This window comes from Oryza brachyantha, chromosome 7 (assembly GCF_000231095.2).
Source record: "Oryza brachyantha chromosome 7, ObraRS2, whole genome shotgun sequence".
Lineage (NCBI taxonomy): Eukaryota > Viridiplantae > Streptophyta > Magnoliopsida > Poales > Poaceae > Oryza > Oryza brachyantha.
In genome coordinates this window covers 13,066,601-13,084,748 of record NC_023169.2, presented here as the reverse complement: position 1 = coordinate 13,084,748, position 18,148 = coordinate 13,066,601, and the positions used below count along the sequence as shown (strand labels likewise).

General features: G+C 41.6%; 2 protein-coding genes across 3 annotated transcripts; both read left to right on the top strand.

Moving 5' to 3' along the window:
• Positions 1-4,290: 4,290 nt before the first annotated feature.
• On the top strand, positions 4,291-7,324 carry LOC102703232 (cysteine-rich receptor-like protein kinase 6). Its single transcript, XM_015839181.2, has 7 exons — positions 4,291-5,199; positions 5,467-5,601; positions 5,697-5,836; positions 5,930-6,140; positions 6,244-6,481; positions 6,584-6,734; positions 6,835-7,324. Exons 1-7 carry the CDS (start codon positions 4,332-4,334, stop codon positions 7,117-7,119), a joined length of 2,028 nt encoding a protein of 675 aa, XP_015694667.2. The 5' UTR covers positions 4,291-4,331; the 3' UTR covers positions 7,120-7,324.
• A 6,886-nt stretch (positions 7,325-14,210) lies between these two features.
• Positions 14,211-17,344, top strand: LOC102702956 (cysteine-rich receptor-like protein kinase 6). Of its 2 annotated transcripts, none has more exons than XM_006658586.3 (7): positions 14,211-15,072; positions 15,280-15,405; positions 15,500-15,639; positions 15,716-15,926; positions 16,033-16,270; positions 16,368-16,518; positions 16,780-17,344. In XM_006658586.3, exons 1-7 carry the CDS (start codon positions 14,214-14,216, stop codon positions 17,080-17,082), a joined length of 2,028 nt encoding a protein of 675 aa, XP_006658649.2. In that variant the 5' UTR covers positions 14,211-14,213; the 3' UTR covers positions 17,083-17,344. The 2 variants fall into 2 exon arrangements, with proteins under 2 accessions (XP_006658649.2, XP_015694811.2); XM_015839325.2 differs by having other exon boundaries at positions 16,730-16,811.
• The last annotated feature ends 804 nt before the right edge of the window (positions 17,345-18,148 follow it).

The window sequence follows — 18,148 nt, the reverse complement described above, 5'->3', positions numbered from 1 at the left end:
TAGCGTTCAATCCACCTCCTACGTGGAAAACACACAAAAAAACAGAATGAAAAGGCAACAACTTGTATCAGTAATGCATTCTAAATTCTCGAAGGATGTCGAGTCCTTTATTACAAATCATCTAGTACATTTGTTTCTAAATATAAATATTTTTATATTTAAATTCTACGCTAAAATATAATTATTTCTGACACGGTTTATAAAACTTTCCAAGTAATCACTTACTATTAAAAATTTCTTTGTATTTTATACTCGTATATCCTTACACAATCAGTTGTTATTAATTTTTTAAGGACAACATAATTTGTTTTCCTTAACCTTAGCCAGTGTTAACGAACCTAGAATTGATTGTGTTTAAGAACGAATGCCGTAACGTTTTCTAAAAAAATTAAAATTTTGATAATATAGATTTATACAACATATGTCACCCCACATTCATATAAGGTTTAAGTATAATATATACAAGTTGTAAAACAATAACACATTGTCCTATCGAGAAGTGCTTAGAATCATTTTCCACTTGCATTACCATTTGGCATTTGCCACTATCGTCGTTTATTCCACGAAATGAGTATAGATCGCTAGTGACAAAGATAGTGACAAAGGCAGCGGGTGTGATTGTTCATATATTAACAAATAATAAATAATTTATAAATAGAACTTATATATATATATATGTAATTGTCTAAAAGTTAAAATAAAAAATAAATTTTGATAAAAATCTCTAATATCAATTTTAAAATTTAAATATTTTATAAATGTGAGAAGAAACGAAAAGACGGAGACGAGAGGATACGATGTTTTGCCTTTCCTGCCCGTGTGATCCGGCCGCCTTGGAAAACCACGTGCAGAATATTGTAGTTAGTGGCTTACCCCTACCCTCCGGCCGCCGGAAACCGTCGACCAGTGTTTTGACCCCAGACGAACGTCGTTGTCGTGGTACAGATACGGCCGGGAAGATATGGCATGGCAGCACAATGCTTTCGCTGAGAAAAAAAGCAAAATGTGATTGATTGATGATCTCCTCGTCGCCGCCTTTCAGACCATTTGAGGGCAGGCCGGGTGTGCGCAGGCAAATAGGCAATATGCGGCCCCCCACGTCTTAACTGTCTGAGCCTAAGACATGCACAGTACAAGTTTTCTGGTTGAGTAGCCCAAGCATGTCATGTAGGACGAAACTATATCTCCCACAACGCATGGTGTTTCAAGTGGGTCCCACCAAAAAAGTTAACAGTCTTTTTTATTTACTTTTTTCCCTCTCTCTCTGTCAGCTCTCTCTCTTTTCCCTCTCTCCCCTCTTTCTCTCCTCCCCTCTCTCGGCGCTCTCTCCCCTCTCCGGCGCCGGTGGACGGCGGGCGACGGTCGTGCTCCCTCCGGCGCTCTTTCTCCGTTTTCTCTCCCCTCTCTCTTCTCTGACAAAGCTGACACACAAAGTTGACAGAGCTACCGTCCCTCCGAGAGGGGACGCACACCCTGCTTGGGATGGCTCACGCCAAGCTGGCGAACCAGCTCCTACGTGGCGAGCTAGAGCTCCTCGCCACGTAGGAGCAATCTGCATGGCCTAACCCCGCCATGGTTTTTACCCGTGTTTTCCGGCGGATGGGGCGAATGGAAACGTTTAAATTCCAAGCCATCTAAATTCTGAAGTGAATCTCCTTGTAGGTAGATACTACTAGATGCTTGTGCCTGACCAAATTTGTGGGTTCAGCTGTATGGCTCCGAAATTTACGTTCCTATCTTTTCACTTATGTTTATACTTATAAGTCAAAAATTAAATTTAAACTTAAATTTCAAGTTGATTTGAGGTTTTTTCATCGCAGTTTATTATTAAGTCTCTACTTTTAGACTAAGAAGACGTATATAAAAATCTTACTCATAAATTATTTTTTAATCGTTAATAAGCGGTTTCACTTAAGCATCCAAATAGCCAAAAGATGGGGTTATAAGTTACTCTAGGACAGGGGGTATGCCTTAAAAAACGGAGTTATGACTTATGCTGCAATTTTGATATTTTGGTCATATTTAAAAACTTATTTTATAAATAGACCTCTCGAAAAACTTATGGCACGAACGGATCTTTTTGAGCGCGTGGTCATTGAAGAGGACAGCGCCAATATCGTTGGTGTTGTCCTCCGGCCACGTGATGGAGGACGGCACCAATCGTCCTATTCAACGACGGTACCGATAATGTTAGTGTGGTCAAAAAAGTTTATTCGTGCGATAAGTTTTTTTAAGGGTCTATATGTAAAATAAGTTTTCAAAAATATCCAAAATGTCAAAATTCCAGGTGATTTATGCAACGTAGTTGAGCGATGCAATATTTTCTTTACAGTGATAGCCGAAGATATGGTTATGAGTATATTCACTCTATTTCAAAATATAAGTATTTCTATTATCCAAATTTTACATCACACTATAAGTATTTCTACACTAATTCTTATAATCTCAACCATACCAATGATTGCAAAGCCAATTTCATACTTCGAAAGATAATTTAATCTATTCAGAATTCAAAAATTAAACACGGAAGTGACTAAAAGAAAATCTTTTGCCGTCTCCTTAATCTATACTACACAACGTATAAATATTTATACTTTGGGACGGAGGTAGTATTTATGAAGAGTTATATGTGAAGGCAAATTACTGAATAGTAAGTTCTTCATACTCCTGTTGTCGACATATTCATAAACAAGCATTGCTCCTGGTGCGAGCAAAATCCATGTAGCCCAACAAGATTCTTGTGTTGAAGCTCTGCCAATAACTGGATCTCATTGCATATATAGCTGATACAATCCATGCTCAGTTGTACCTAAAAGTTTCTTCACAGTGACCTTTTTTTCACTAAAGCCATGTAACAGGTAGCAAGGGGGAACCGGGGTTACCGGTGTTACATCAAAATAATCAAACAAGCTAACACACTGGAAAGGCCCTAACATTTATCACGACAGAGTCAAACCAAAAGGCCACTAGGGCTCTCTAACAAAGACAGCAGAACAGAAAACAACAGAAAAGAACGCATTTGTGTCAGCCAATCCTCGAGTATTGTTGGGTTCTTGAAACCTGTTGAAGAGCGAAGATCCAACTTTCTCAGTTCATCCACCAACAGCTTCCACTGCATAAGACGTAAATTATTTGGAAAAGAATATGAGATGGATATTGTTAGATCAAACGGTCAGAAATGATTTGGTACCATGAGGTACCGGTATCTGAAGATACTTTTTGCTAGTCCGAAGAAAATCTCTTAAAGAAAATATGTTTAGCAGCCTCGTAACAACTACATAACTAACAAAGATCTTAGCCCTCCCAACCCATTTTCTTGAGTTCCCCTGCAGACTGAATCCTTTTTCTCCAAGCCAGCCAGAGAAAGTGATTAAGATTTAGGGGAATGAGGGCGAGCCAAATCAACTGAATTTCTTTGTTCTGAATACCTCTAGAAGACAGAAAGTTATAAAGAGATTTGGTTGTATAAATCCCTTCTTTTGGTCTAAAGTCCACCTCAACTCATCTGATTCCATCTCAGAATTTGACCATTGGATGGAATTGATCAAGGCACGTAACTCTTCCCAGCATCTAAACTCTCCCTGATTTGAAGTTATTCTAAAAGTCAAAAAAAATTAATACCTCTCTCCTTAATCACTTGAACCATCACCTCTTGTTGATTGCAGATGTCAAAAGGATAAGGAAAAGTTGTTTCTAATGGAACCTCTCCAAATCAGATATCTTTCCATAATCTCACATGATTACCCTTCTCAATTATCCATTTAGAATCTTTATCAACCCAGATTTTGACTTTTGGGATACCTTGCCAGAACATAGAGCTGGGAGTATAATTATTTAGAAAAACACTACTAGAAGTCAAATATTTACTTCTAAGCACAGTCAAACATAAACTCTGGGCTGTGACTCCAATTTGAAAATCCATTTAGCAATAAGAGAGGTATTTATAGCTCTAGTATCAGTAAAACACAAACCTCCGGTCTTTGAGAAAAGCCATGTTAGCCCATCTAACCATGTGGTATCTTCTCTTAATTCACTATCCTAGTGAATTAAGAGCAGGGATGAGAATTTACATGATTTGCCCTAAGCGGTTCATGAATTAGCCCTTAATTCACTATCCTAGTGCCATGAATAATCAAGTGAAGAATTCTTCGGGTCCGTGTCATTGTGCCGTTTTAGCGGTATACATACGCGAGGATATATCATGGCATCATAGTGGCTTCTTCCAAAAAAGCAAATGCAATCGATGGTGGGTTTTCCCAGCCGCCCTTCCAACCATTGACCCCGCGCGCGCGTCCGGTCCGGCCTGCGCGCGGCGTGCGCCTGCCACAACAATGGCCTGCCATCTCGTCTTCTCCGTCGCCGTCGCGGCCGCGCTGCTGATGCACCGCGCTAAGGGGTACCCCTGGGCGCTGTGCGGCGACGACACGGGCAGGGGCGGCAACTTCCCGGCCAGGAGGAGCACCTACCTCGCCAACATCAACCTCGTCGCCGCCACCCTGCCCCGCAACGCCTCCGCGTCGCCGGAGCTTTTCGCCACCATCGAGGGCGCCGGCGCCGGCGCCGCCCCGGACCGGGTCTCGGCCCTCGCGCTCTGCCGCGGCGACGCCAACGCCTCCACCTGCCTCGCCTGCCTCACCCAGGCCTTCCTCGACCTGCCCAACGCGTGCGCCTACAACAAGGTCGCCACCATCTTCTACGACTCGTGCCTGCTCACCTACTCCAACGCCAGCATCATCGCCGGCGACTTCCGGGCGAAGGTTCCGGCGTACGGGAACAAAGACAGCGGTAGCGTCACGACGGAGACGGCCCGGTTCAACCGCGTCATGGCGACGCTGGTGAATGCCACGGCGGACTACGCGGCGTACAACTCCACGCGGCGCTACGCCTCCGGGGAGGCCGACTTCAACCAGGAGTTCCCCAAGCTGTACAGCTGGGCGCAGTGCACGCCGGACCTGACGCCGGCGAGGTGCCGGAGGTGCCTCGCCCAGATGACCGGGAGATATATTCCGCTATTGGAGAACTCCACCGGAGGATTTGTCCGTGCAGTCAGGTGCAGCTTCCAGTACAGTACCTTGCCCTTCCTCGATGGTCCAATGCTGGTACAGCTACCCGGAACGCCGGCGCCGGCGCCGGCACCGGCGGCTGTGGTGCCCGCTGTTAATGCGACGCCGCCAGCAGCCACGCCGACGCCTGAAGGAGGTGTGTCAAAGCGCCCGTTTATTCATTATGGTTATACTCTTGATTATACTCGCTCCATTCTAAGTTACGAGACTTTTTGTTTTTGCCTGACCAACGTATCAACGTATATGTTTTGCATACGTTTCTAAATTCATTAGCGCACATATAAATCTAGACAAGACCAAAAAATCTTATATCGCGAAACAGAGTACGTAGTATTACTGCAATTAAAATACACTGCTAGATTTGTGATTTTTATGTAGCCTGACATCTTACTTTGCAACACAGCTAATTCAGGGAGAAAGTACAGCGTCCCTGGATTGGTTCTTATAATTCTGCTGCCTACGGTAGCAGCAATGAACATTGTGGTTGGACTACGTTTCTGCAGAAGGAAGCGACCCGTGACAAAAGCAAAGCGCACATGTATGTCATGCAAAACTCTCCCGTTCACTGCGGTTCAAGCGACCAGAAATCACCACTCTTAATCCAATTTGTTTTGGCATTGGTATCTAAAACAGATGGCAATTACTCCAACGAAACAGAGGACATTGAAAGTCTAGACTCGATGCTCATCGACATCTCTACTCTGCGAGCTGCAACCGGTGATTTCGCAGAGAGTAACAAGCTTGGAGAGGGCGGATTCGGTGCTGTGTACAAGGTATGAAGAAAAAAAGAAAGCATGTCAGTGATTCACCACTGTCAAGTGTTCATGCTCACTAAGCTCTACCATTCGGTTCACTCTTCTTCACAGGGCGTGCTCCCGGACGGGTACGAGATAGCAGTGAAGAGACTGTCAAAGAGCTCGACGCAGGGAGTGGAGGAGCTGAAGAACGAGCTCGCGCTGGTTGCGAAGCTGAAGCACAAGAACCTCGTCAGCCTTGTCGGGGTGTGCTTGGAGCAGCAGGAGAGGCTGCTCGTCTACGAGTTCGTTCCGAACCGGAGCCTCGACCTGATCCTTTTCGGTACTGAGTCATGTTGCTCCAAGAAAAAACTCTCCTCTGTTTTCTTATGTAAAGATTGGTGTCATCCATTGCTCTAAAAAACACTCTGTGTGATCCATGTCAGACACTGAGAAAAGTGAGCAATTGGACTGGGAGAAGAGGTACAGGATCATAAACGGGATCGCTCGAGGCTTGCAATACCTCCACGAAGACTCCCAGCTCAAGGTGGTCCACCGTGATCTCAAGGCGAGCAACATCTTGCTGGACGCGAACATGAACCCCAAGATTTCAGACTTCGGCCTCGCGAGAACATTTGGTCGAGATCAGACCCAGGCTGTCACGAAGCACGTCATCGGCACATAGTAAGTCTAGTTAAATTACTACCTATATTTATATATCTTTTGTGTTGCATCCAAGTAGGTAATTAGCAACTGTGACCGTAATTATCGTGCTGTTCCTTCCAGTGGATACATGGCGCCTGAGTACCTGATGCGTGGCAACTACTCTATCAAGTCAGACGTGTTCAGCTTCGGCGTCCTGGTCCTGGAGATAGTTACAGGAAGGAAGAACAACCACTGCTACAACTCCCAACAGTCTGAAGATTTCTTGACCATGGTGAGTGCTATTCTGAACATCTGACCACCATTACCCCGCTCGAGAAGAGCACGTCGGGTCCCAGTTTCGCTCACGGGTATCGCCTGCAACAACGATGCAGATGTGGGAGCGATGGGAGGCTGGAACGGTGCTGGAGACGGTAGACGCGGCCATGACTGGCTGCTTCTCGGAGAGCGACCTGGTGAGATGCATCCACATCGGGCTCCTCTGCGTGCAGGGGAACGCCGGCGGCCGGCCGGTGATGTCGTCGGTGGTGCTGATGCTCGGCACGGACACCGTGGAGCTCCTGGCGCCGGCCAAACCGACGCTCTTCGCCAGGAACGGCAGCGACAGGTCCGGCGTTGACACCGGCATGTCGATCGTGTCGTTGGAGGAGCAGTCGTAATCAAGTGCAGAAAAGAGGGAACTCTGGCTGTTTATCGTTGTTGATTCGGAGCAGTAGAGGAGTGTATTGTGCTCCTGTACCTATGCGTAGCAAGAAATGTCTGCTGGGTTTTTCGTCGGAGTGATCACGAAACGTATCAAACGATACAGAGATGTCTGCCTGACTTACCTTACTCCCTAAATACACTTGTTTTCTTTTCTGTTTATCTAAGTCATATTTCAAGTAGAACTTTTAGAAATTTACACAACAATTAGTTTGCTTATAGATTCAAATCATGTTGCAAACAATGACAAAAAAAATACTAATAAAGATGGAAACCGAGACGTAAGAGCATCCCTAAAAGCTTATCTAAATTTAATCATCTATATCTTTATTTAGATGATCATCTAAAACAGTTTTATCTTTCGTATCTCTTTGTACTCCAGCAGATCATCCATATATGATATCCTCCATATTTCTTTGAAGGATAAAGAGAACATCCAAATATGGAGTTTCTCTCTCATAATATGTATGACATCTAAAAATAGATAAAGAGATAGATGTTCTGATGAAGCTCAATTTCTATCTATTATCCTCTATTTTCAGGATGGATGATCAGATAGATGGACTGCTAGGGTTGTCTAAGGTGTAATGTCATCCATTGGATTTTCCTTAAAAGGCATCTTGTATGAACAAAAATTGAATTGCGTATAGTTTCAAATCATTTTGTTTAAATCAGACTTAAGAGATCTCCAATGTGATTATTACCCTCATCTTTTTACTTCTATTTACACTTATAAGCCAAAATTTAAATTTTGAACCTTAAATTTAGAGTTGATTTTCTGGTTTTCTCATCATAGTTTATTTTTCAATCTTACCTTTTAGATTACTAAAACATGTACATACAAATTTTATTTGAAAATTATTTTTTGTTTGCAAAATGTTGTTTGGCTATTTCAAAAAAAACGAAATGATCATCCCATATGTGAACAATGATGAAAAATTCCAGTAAACAGAAAAAAAAAAACTGAGACGTAAAGGTGTAATGCCATCTGTGCAGAATTTTGACATTTTGGCCTTTTGAAAAACTTATTTTATAAATAGATCTATGAAAAAAATTATTACACAAATAGACCTTTTTGACCGCGTCAACGTTATTGGCACCGTCGTATACAAAGACGGCGCCAATGAATGATATTGGCGCCGTTCTTCAAATGATTTTGTTGAGTTCGTGTGGCAGGAGGACGACGCCAATGTCATTGGCGCCGTCCTATATAACGACGGCGCCAATGACATTAGCGCGGTCAAAAAGGTCTATTTGTGCAATAAGTTTTTTCACAGGTCTATTTATAAAATAAGTTTTTCAAAAAGGCCAAAATGTCAAAATTGCAGTGCACAATTTTCAGTTCAAAGAAATCTTGTATAAAGAGAATCACAAAAGGAGAAATATTATTCAGTCACAGAGTGTGTTATTTTCAATAACTACTGTATTGCACGTATTTTATAACACGATTTTAACTAGATAAAATTTCCATTAACCAGTTACTATAATCAACTAGTCATCCAACCAGTGTGATACACCGACTATTGTTACTAATATTGTAAATATTTTGTTTTAAAGTTCTAATGGCACCTTTCATTCTAGTTTTGTTACCAAAACTTAAAATTATCAATTACCAAATTATACAGGTTATTTTTATTAATATTTTCTTTTGTTACCTTCAGTTTTCTCCACCACATGATTTTAGCATTAATAATTAATAGGCAAAATTTGCTACAGGACATCAAAAAATGCATAATTAGCCGGTGGACGCCGTAAGATCATGAATTTGCTGCGGGGCACCATCAAAATATGATAATTAGCTGATAGACACTCCTGCCATTACTTTATTAATTTTGAAGTAAAAAATTTTAAAAATAGTGAAATTGCCCTCGGTGGTGTCTAACCCATTATGCCAACTGGGTTGCTCTCGGCGCCGCACCCCTCCCGAACCGTAGCCTACAGGACGACTAAGCAGACGGCGGCGATGGCAACCCAGCTGTGGTGAGGGGGTGGCGACCCGGTCACCGAGGGCAATCTCATCATTTTTAAATTTTTATTCCAAAATTAGTAAAATAATTACCGAAGTGTCTACCAGCTAATTACCATATTTTTATGGTGCCCTACAGTAAATTCGTGATCTTATGGTATCCATCGGCTATTACGCTTTATTCGATATCTTGTAGCAAATTTTGCCTAATTAATAAGTACTAATTCGATCTTACGTTGAAGTCTCAGTATAGTATGTTTTAATTTAATCAAAAACATCGTAATCTAAAAGCTCTAATAAAACACGACGCAGAGTTTACTCGGTTTGAAGTCCTGACTATGGAGTTGCGATGATAACTCTTAAATCTGTAATTAAAACATTTGTAGCTATTTTTGGTTTGGAATCCGTATCAGCTACAACTTGCAAATGATAACTTATTTTAAATTTAGAATTAAATCTATAAATTTGTAAATCAGGAGTGAACGATGGGTATAATTATGTCTTATTAATTCCAAATTTCCAAATTATTGGTTGTTTCAAAAAAAATTAAAAACCCATATAGTTTCGGCGGCATATTTTATTATCCGTAGTATCATGTGGAAAATGGGTAACGTAAAAAAAATAAGAGAGAAACTATTATATCCCACTGACTTTGGTATAATTCCACGATTTGCCCATAATTTCGTTTAGTTCTGTAATATCACATCGACTTTTGCTTAACTCCTACGGTTTACCATCACCGCATGGTTAATCTCTATTAGTTCCGCATAATTTTATGATAATGACCAAAATAACCACAAGAAAAACTATCAAATTTGGACAAAAGTTCTGAAATATCAAATTTTATGTTTTTGGCCAAATTTATCCTTACGCTTACAATTTAATATTTTGAATTTTTGGTCCAAAGTTTGAAAGTTTTAAATATCATAGGGGCATTACTAACATAGATCAACTGAACGATAATGGGCAAATCGTACGAGTTAAGTGAAAGTAGATTGTATGGGTTTGTTTAAAAGTACCTCAAGGTACCAAAAATTTTAGTACAAATTTTTGGTACCTCAAGGCATCAAGTAACTTAAGGCACCATACTTTTTTTTCAAGGGACCTTGAGTTAAGTGTAAAAAGTATGGAACCTTGAGGTATTTTGTCAAGGGTGGTAAAAAAGCTCGGATTGTATATTATACAACTAATCGAAGTCAATGTTAAATTAATAAATACAGTGGTACATAGCTTGGGTTCATTTTCATTGCTATAGTGCGTATTATTTATCAGCTTTTGTGCACGCTTTTTAAATATAGTAGATTTTTAACTTTAAATAGCTATCAAAAGATTAGAGATTATACGGTCATGGTAGATTTTCTTAAAAAATAATGGGAAAAGGAATAGATAACAACAATATAATGCACCTCATAATAAATAACATGCTAGTACTAGAAAACCGCCTTATCGTCAATAGCAAGCTCGGTGCACCATATTCTAGCATTTTCGTACTAGAAAATAGTGATGAACTATCCCCCTATGTGGCACATGCACGGCATTGCAACGTTGCAATCTACTATAAGTTCTCTTTGGGCAAGTGGTGATGGTGATGTCGTGTGCAGGCGGGTAATAGCCCGTACCGTTCTGCAAATTGAGAAGGTGTTCCATTGTTTAGCATTTCTCTTTAATATAATCTATGCTTACGATCATATGGTCTATCTATTCAATGATAGGGTCACCCTAATTAACGTGAGAGCTCTTAAATAGTGTCTTGTTTACGTATATATCATTGTCAATGTATATCGTCTCTTGATTGCTACACAGTGTATATATTTTTACTACCGGTCTTCTCTTCCACACAAAAAGTGAGAGTAACAACATGATTGAAGCGTGGACCTTTTGATCCCACACTACTTTTCTTTTATGCTAAAAAAATAGAGTTGGACAGTTGGTGGTAGTGTGGTGCTAAATTCATGATTCACTATACAACTACTTATTTTTAAAACAATATAGATTTAGGGCTGTAGTATACTGAATAAATAGATCATGGTAGTAGAATGGATATTTTTGAATTGCACCCAACTTGCCATTCAATCACACGCGCGAAGACATTTAAAGCATGACTTTAATAATTGATGGTCAAAGCGAAAGGAACATTGGTCAACAAGTCCAATAAACGGAGAAAACATTGTTCTGTTTCCAGCAAATCGTTGAGTATCAATGCATAACCTTGACGAGTCAAACATGCATGACCAGCCGCCTGCAAACTTCCAAAGTTCCAGCATGATCATTTAGCTTTTTCAAGAAAAGAAAAGCAAAACAATATAGAAACGAAAAATAATTTATAAATAAAATTTATATATGCGTGTATTTAGCGATCTGAAAGCAAAGACTTCAAATAAACTACGATAACCAAACTCTAAAATCAACTTTAAATTTAATTAAAAATTTAAATTTTAACGTGTAAGTATAAGCATAAAAAAAAGTCTTTCATTGTGCCCAGATTTGCTACTGTGCAGTCCCCTAGACCATGATAAGATGCCACCTACAACTTGCATTGCCAATTGCAGCGGCGGTGATGCCACAGCCGCCTTCCCACTGGGAACCTGTCGAATCCACGGCTACTCGACATGAAGTCACCGATTAGTCTTTGGTCTTTGGCTTTTGCTATATCATTTTTCCACGGACGCGTGCGCACTGTTTCCATGGTTTCAATGGCATTTCCTGCGGACGTACACGGTACGTACACCACAGGCCGAATAAAAGGTAATGCAAATACAACCGACAACTCTAGTGGACCCCCTTTCGCTAATTTTGGCTGTTCGGATAAAGTTCACTATAGATTAATGAATGCTCAGAAACGATATACTTTATCTAGTCACAAATATTTAACATCGTAATAAAATTTGGTCGGTTTTTTAAAATTTGTACCACCATCAACTTTTAAAATATTGGATGGGAGGATACCATGCCATCGGCAGGGACACGGGCTAAGATTTATATACGCACGAACCTCTATAATATTATCCAAGTATTATAGAACCTCTGACTCATATAGATCATATACCATCTATAATGATAATTTTAAACTACATTGAATGGTATTATTTTGCAATAGTAACCGTACCGATACCATAGATAACCGTAGATACGTACGTGAAATCTAGAATACTCGTAAAAATATGAAATCGTATGTCAAGAAATAAATTCCATACATATACCATATACGGTATGATGGGCGGGTATCGAAAGGATACAACTAAGTCAAAATAAGGATATTGTGCACGAGTTGGAAAAAGAGTATTGGGTCTAGGGTTAGGCGTGTTCCTGCGCTCCTTGTGTCTGATTCAGCCTATTGCCACCCTAGTATAATGCTTTTCCAGCCATAACAAATGGCCGAATCTTCTCTTAAGTACTATGATATAAAATATCCTTATTCTTAATAAATATGATTTTTATCGTACTTTAAAAATATACCACGATTCTTCTGCCCTTATGCTACACGAAGTAAGATTTAACTAAAAAGTTAGGTGCATATGAAGGATAGTAAAATTTCTCTATTTACTTGACTTAGCTTAAAAAATCGTAGTATTGTATCGCAGAGAATTAGGGCTTAAATCCTACTGTTAACTATATGATCCCACTTATATCTTATCAATTCATCTTAGAAATTTTATAAATAATAAAGTATATACTAACTTAGTTCTATACTTGATTAGTTCTTGGTTTTGCTTAGGGATACTAATAGGCCTAACTATTTTGCCTACAAAATTTAAGGGCCGGGTTCAAAACGGGTTGAAAATAAAATTGTACAGAGTTTTGAGCTAAAAAATTTTTAAGAATTAAATAGGGTTGTGAAAAAATCCACGAACCTAGGTAATATCGCACTTTGCACGGTCCAAAACGACAATAAACAACATGACAAAAAAAGAAACGTTTTTAGAGGATCATGTCTCACGTAAAAGGGCTAGTCTAGGCGCTAACTCTTATAACTTAATTTCAATCCCTTAAACATTGAAAGTGGTACTAAAACATTGCTACAACTTCTTTCTAAACAACACCACAATTACCAGTATTATACATGAACATAGGTCTGGTTCATTTGAAAAATCTAATTAGCAAAATTTCGCACACAGGAAGAACTCGTGCAGACCTCCATTTTTTTTTCATTTTTTTTGGGTACTGCATGGTGTCTCCTTCTAATTAGTTTGTACACCATATGTTATACTTATTATATGTTCAATTCCGTTAAGAATTCCGACTCAACTTTTTTTTATGTGTTATGTTTACATGTCAAATGTTTTAATATATAAAGATATATGTGTTACGAGGGTTTTTTTTATCGGCCTTCAGAGGTATATTGATGTGCTAAAAAAATTAGTGTAAAATTTTTTATAACTTACGGTACAATTACTTCAAGATATTAAATTTTTTATACTGGAAAATATGTTATATCAAAATATTTTGAATGATGGTAAAAAAACTCATGTTATAAACTTTACATGGCAGTGCCTCGCGGTGGGGTTGAGCAAGGGCGAATTTGTTGGCACGCACACGTGGGTTGCATAGGAACACGTCCATTTGATCAACTCTGTAGTACGTGCGCTCCGGGGAAAAGGAAAGGCAAAGTGCCCCCGGGCTTGTCGCGAAAAAAAGGCAAAACGATTTACATGATCGTCTCCGACTCTGCCGTATTGGACGGGGATTACTCATTAATCATTAGCCACTAGCATTCCCGTGGACCCGTGCAGACCCCCTCTCGTTTGCCTTTTAAATTTATGTTTAAGTATTTGACTTATCTACTTATTTTAAATATATAAAATTATAAATCATGCATAAAGTTTATTTAGTAATAAATCAAATCATACTAGAATAATTAATAACTTTATATATTTTTAATAAGATGAACAGTAAAACCAAAAATTAGGAAAAATAGATAAATTAATAAATATATCTTACCAAAGTTTAGAATAAAATATTTAATATTTTTTAAAAATAAGTAGTTACATGTAAATTTTTCTACCATAGATGTAAAAGTTAAGTGTATTGAATAATAAAAAAACGGAGAGAGCAGCAAAGACAAACTCGTGCCTTCCTCTTTGCACAATGCGGAAATGGCCGATGGCTTGCCATCTCGCCCTGTTCGTGGCCATCATCGCCGTCGCACTGCTCGTGCCCCGTACGGCCGGGGAGCCATGGCCGGTGTGCGGCGACGACTTTGGCACCTTCACGCCGCAGAGCAGGTACTACGCCAACCTCATGCGCATCAACGCCACTCTGCCCAGTAACGCCTCCGCGTCGCCGGACCTCTCCGCCACCGCCGTGGACGTCGGCGCCGTCCCGGAGCAGGTCTCGGCCCTCGCGCTCTGCCGCGGCGACGTCGGCGCCTCGTCCTGCCTCAGCTGCCTCACCCAGGCCTTCGCCAACCTGGCGAACCTGTGCGGCAACACCAAGGCCGCCACGATATACTACGACAGGTGCACGCTCAGCTACTCCAGCGTCCACTTCCTCTCCGACGGCGACGACCCCAGGCAGATCCCGGCGTACACGGTGAACAACCACGCCGGCAACGTCACGTCGGAGCCGGACCGGTACAACCGCCTCGTCGCGGCGCTCGTGAACGCCACCGCCGACTACGCGGCGTACAACTCCACCCGGCGGTTCGCGTCCGGGGAGGCCGACTTCAACAGGCAGTTCCCCAAGGTGTACAGCATGGCGCAGTGCACGCCGGACCTGTCGCCGGCGAGGTGTCGGAGCTGCCTCGCCAAGATCGTGTCGCAAGAAATCTGGACGTACAAGGACACCATCGGGGGCAGGACGATGGCAGTCAGGTGCGCCTTCCGCGTCGAGACCGCGCGTTTCCTCAATGGCACGACGCTGGTCCGGCTGCCAGGCCCGTCTGGATCGCCGGCTCCGGCACCGGCGGCCAACGTGACGCCGCCGGCGGTGGCGGCGTCGGGACTAGGTGAGTCAAAGCGTGTATTACACATCTTCATGTGAGATTACCGACACAGGCGTACTGATATGCATAATTACATGTTTTTAGTTGTACCGCCGATACATTCGTACTGAATATATCGCTAGAAATCGAGATGTTTTCATATGATAATCTTGGAAATTTGTAACCTTTCTTTGACCTGATGTTTTTCATCTAATTTTGCTTGATTCGCAGAGACGAAGTACAAGGTTCCTCGCCTGGTTCTTGTAATCCTGCTCCCTATTTTAGCAGCCATAAACCTTGTGGTTTGCTTCTGTGTCTGGAGGAGGCGGCGTCCAGCAACAAAAGCAAAGCAGACAAGTCTGTCCTACAAAAAACTCTCCATTTTAAACATTTCAGTTGGCCAAACAACGCAAAAACTTATCCGGTTGTGGTGATTTTCATATTCAAACAGATGCTAAATATTACGCTGAAGCAGAGGATGTCGATAGTGCAGACTCCATGCTCATGGACATTTCTATTTTGCGAGCTGCGACTGGGGATTTTGCAGAGAGCAACAAGCTCGGTGAAGGTGGATTTGGAGCGGTGTACAAGGTACTTAAACAAACAAGAATCTCCGGATAACAAACCAAAAACTAAGTTAATTATCTCTTTCGTTGGATGTTCACAGGGTGTTCTTCCAGACGGCAGCGAAATCGCAGTGAAGAGGCTGTCAAAGAGCTCAACTCAGGGAGTGGAAGCGCTGAAGAACGAGCTAGCCCTGGTCGCGAAGCTGAGGCACAAGAATCTCGTCACCCTCGTAGGCGTCTGCCTGGAAGAACACGAGAAGCTGCTCGTCTACGAGTTCGTTCCAAATCGAAGCCTCGACCTGATCCTTCTCGGTACAGTTCAGACTGATCGAGTCTACAGTGATATGTTCTGCATGTCTGCAAAGATTGCTATCAGAATCATATTGATCTATGACACTTTTTGTGTGCTCGATGTCAGATACTGAGAAACGTGAGAAACTGGAATGGGAGAAGAGGTACAAGATCATAAACGGCATGGCCCGTGGCCTGCAGTACCTCCACGAAGACTCCCAGCTCAAGGTGGTCCACCGCGACCTGAAGACGAGCAACATCTTGCTGGACGCGAACATGAACCCCAAGATTTCGGACTTCGGCCTCGCGAGGATTTTCGGCCGAGACCAGACGCAGGCTGTCACGAACCGTGTCGTCGGCACGTAGTCAGTAAACCACATCACTACTATATTAGCAGTGGGCTCAATCTTAATTCCACTAAAGTTGTTAACCGTGGCCTTAATTATCTCTTCCTTGTTTCAGCGGGTACATGGCGCCGGAGTACATGATGCGAGGGAATTACTCTGTCAAGTCGGACGCGTTCAGTTTTGGCGTCATGGTGCTGGAGATCGTGACGGGGAGGAAGAACAACGACCTGTACAGCTCTCCTCAATCCCTAGACCTCCTGACCACGGTGAGCATAGCCAACAAAAAGTAGCTCGTGTCACCGGTACCTCATGATACTAAATCATTTTTAATCATAGGATTTAGCTAAATAGGACGAGTATTGTTAAATTCAACGATAAAAACGATTTGATATCATGAGATACCGGTATCTCAAGATACTTTTTGTTGGATCGTAGCAAATCTCACAAAACTTACACCTGATCATCTCTACTCTGAAGATTATAGCCTAGCTTTGGATGATGAACGCCAGTACCAAAAAATGGTGCAGATATGGGATCGTTGGACAGACGGGACCGTGATGGAGATGGTAGACCCGACCATGAGCGGCGATGCTTCGGCGAGCGACGTGCGGAAATGCATCCACGTCGCGCTCCTGTGCGTTCAGGGAGACCCCGCGGACCGGCCGGTGATGTCGGCGGTGGTGATGATGCTCGGCAGCGAGACGGTCTCCCTCAGGGTTCCCTCCAGGCCGGCCTTCTTCACCAGGAACGGCGGCGCCCAATCCGTCGCTGCGTCCGACGACTCAACCGCGTCGGTGACAGTGCCAACGGTGGAGCAGGATCGGTCGTAAGAGACCAGAGATTTGTACTCGAGGTAAACACATGGGAATTTTGAGCTGTTGATTGGCAGATGCGACCCTAAAAAGGGACGATAGTGTGACGGTACGGAGACGTTATTTTCCTGACAAGTTTCTAGCATTTTGGTCCAAATATTCAAGCAATGAAATGGTGTCAAATTAGGGGGTGTTTGGGACAAGAGAGTCCCTTCTCTCATTGGATGTTTGGATACTCATTATAATTATAGTTATACCAAGTTTACTCACTTTAGTCCCTTGTCCCATTTTTTAATGAAAATATAATTTTCTGTTTTCGGTTAACGCACCACGGCACAAAAGGAAAACATCAACAGTCATAGTTGTTCATTCTAAACTTAATCACGCTTGTAATGCATGCTTTGTGCGGAAACAAGCACGTCAACATAATTTCAAATTTGGAATATGTGAATCTACACAAATAAATTCAAACAATTTGGACATCACAAAAAACATTTTCTATGGCTTATATTTTTCTAAGAAAATACAGATTGGATTTTAGTGTCTATATCGTTGTTTTTGTATTTGATTCAAAAATCTGCATTGACGTGTTGATTTCTGACTCTAAATATGATTCCAAATTTTGCATCTAGAAAATATGAAATATAATTTACATAACATATTTTAAATTTTTATAACCCATTAAGTGACACCATTTTGTGCTAACAATTCCACCTTCCTTGTGAACAGAGTTAGCACATGCAAATAAATTAACACTTTTCTTATTATTGGTCTTACCACCAGTGAGTTAATAGATTACACCAACCGTTAGATTGAAGTCCAATGGACTATCCAAATAAACTTAAGAGCACCTTAAAAAAGTCCATGAATTTATTAGTGGAGCCAATGATTCATTCCTGGCTCGGTATCTTCTGGCATGTTAAAGTTGGAGGCGCATTTGTGATTACGTGATGTGATAGGATTTGTCTGCGGCATATGCGGCTTTCACGTAATGAAAAAGAAAGCGCAATGATAATCAGTTAAAACAAACGAGCAGTGCATCATTCTGTCCACCCCTAACCCCTAGTGGCATATCTGCTTTTCT

Bases quoted from the DNA above. Each gene is read 5' to 3' on its own strand.
- LOC102702956 (XM_006658586.3), top strand. From the start codon at position 14,214: ATGCGGAAATGGCCGATGGCTTGCCATCTCGCCCTGTTCGTGGCCATC. The intron at 15,406-15,499 runs GTCTGTCCTACA...ATATTCAAACAG, and splicing joins AACAAAAGCAAAGCAGACAA to ATGCTAAATATTACGCTGAA. The intron at 15,927-16,032 runs GTACAGTTCAGA...GCTCGATGTCAG, and splicing joins CCTCGACCTGATCCTTCTCG to ATACTGAGAAACGTGAGAAA.
- LOC102703232 (XM_015839181.2), top strand. From the start codon at position 4,332: ATGGCCTGCCATCTCGTCTTCTCCGTCGCCGTCGCGGCCGCGCTGCTG. The intron at 6,482-6,583 runs GTAAGTCTAGTT...TGTTCCTTCCAG, and splicing joins AAGCACGTCATCGGCACATA to TGGATACATGGCGCCTGAGT. The intron at 6,735-6,834 runs GTGAGTGCTATT...ACAACGATGCAG, and splicing joins CTGAAGATTTCTTGACCATG to ATGTGGGAGCGATGGGAGGC.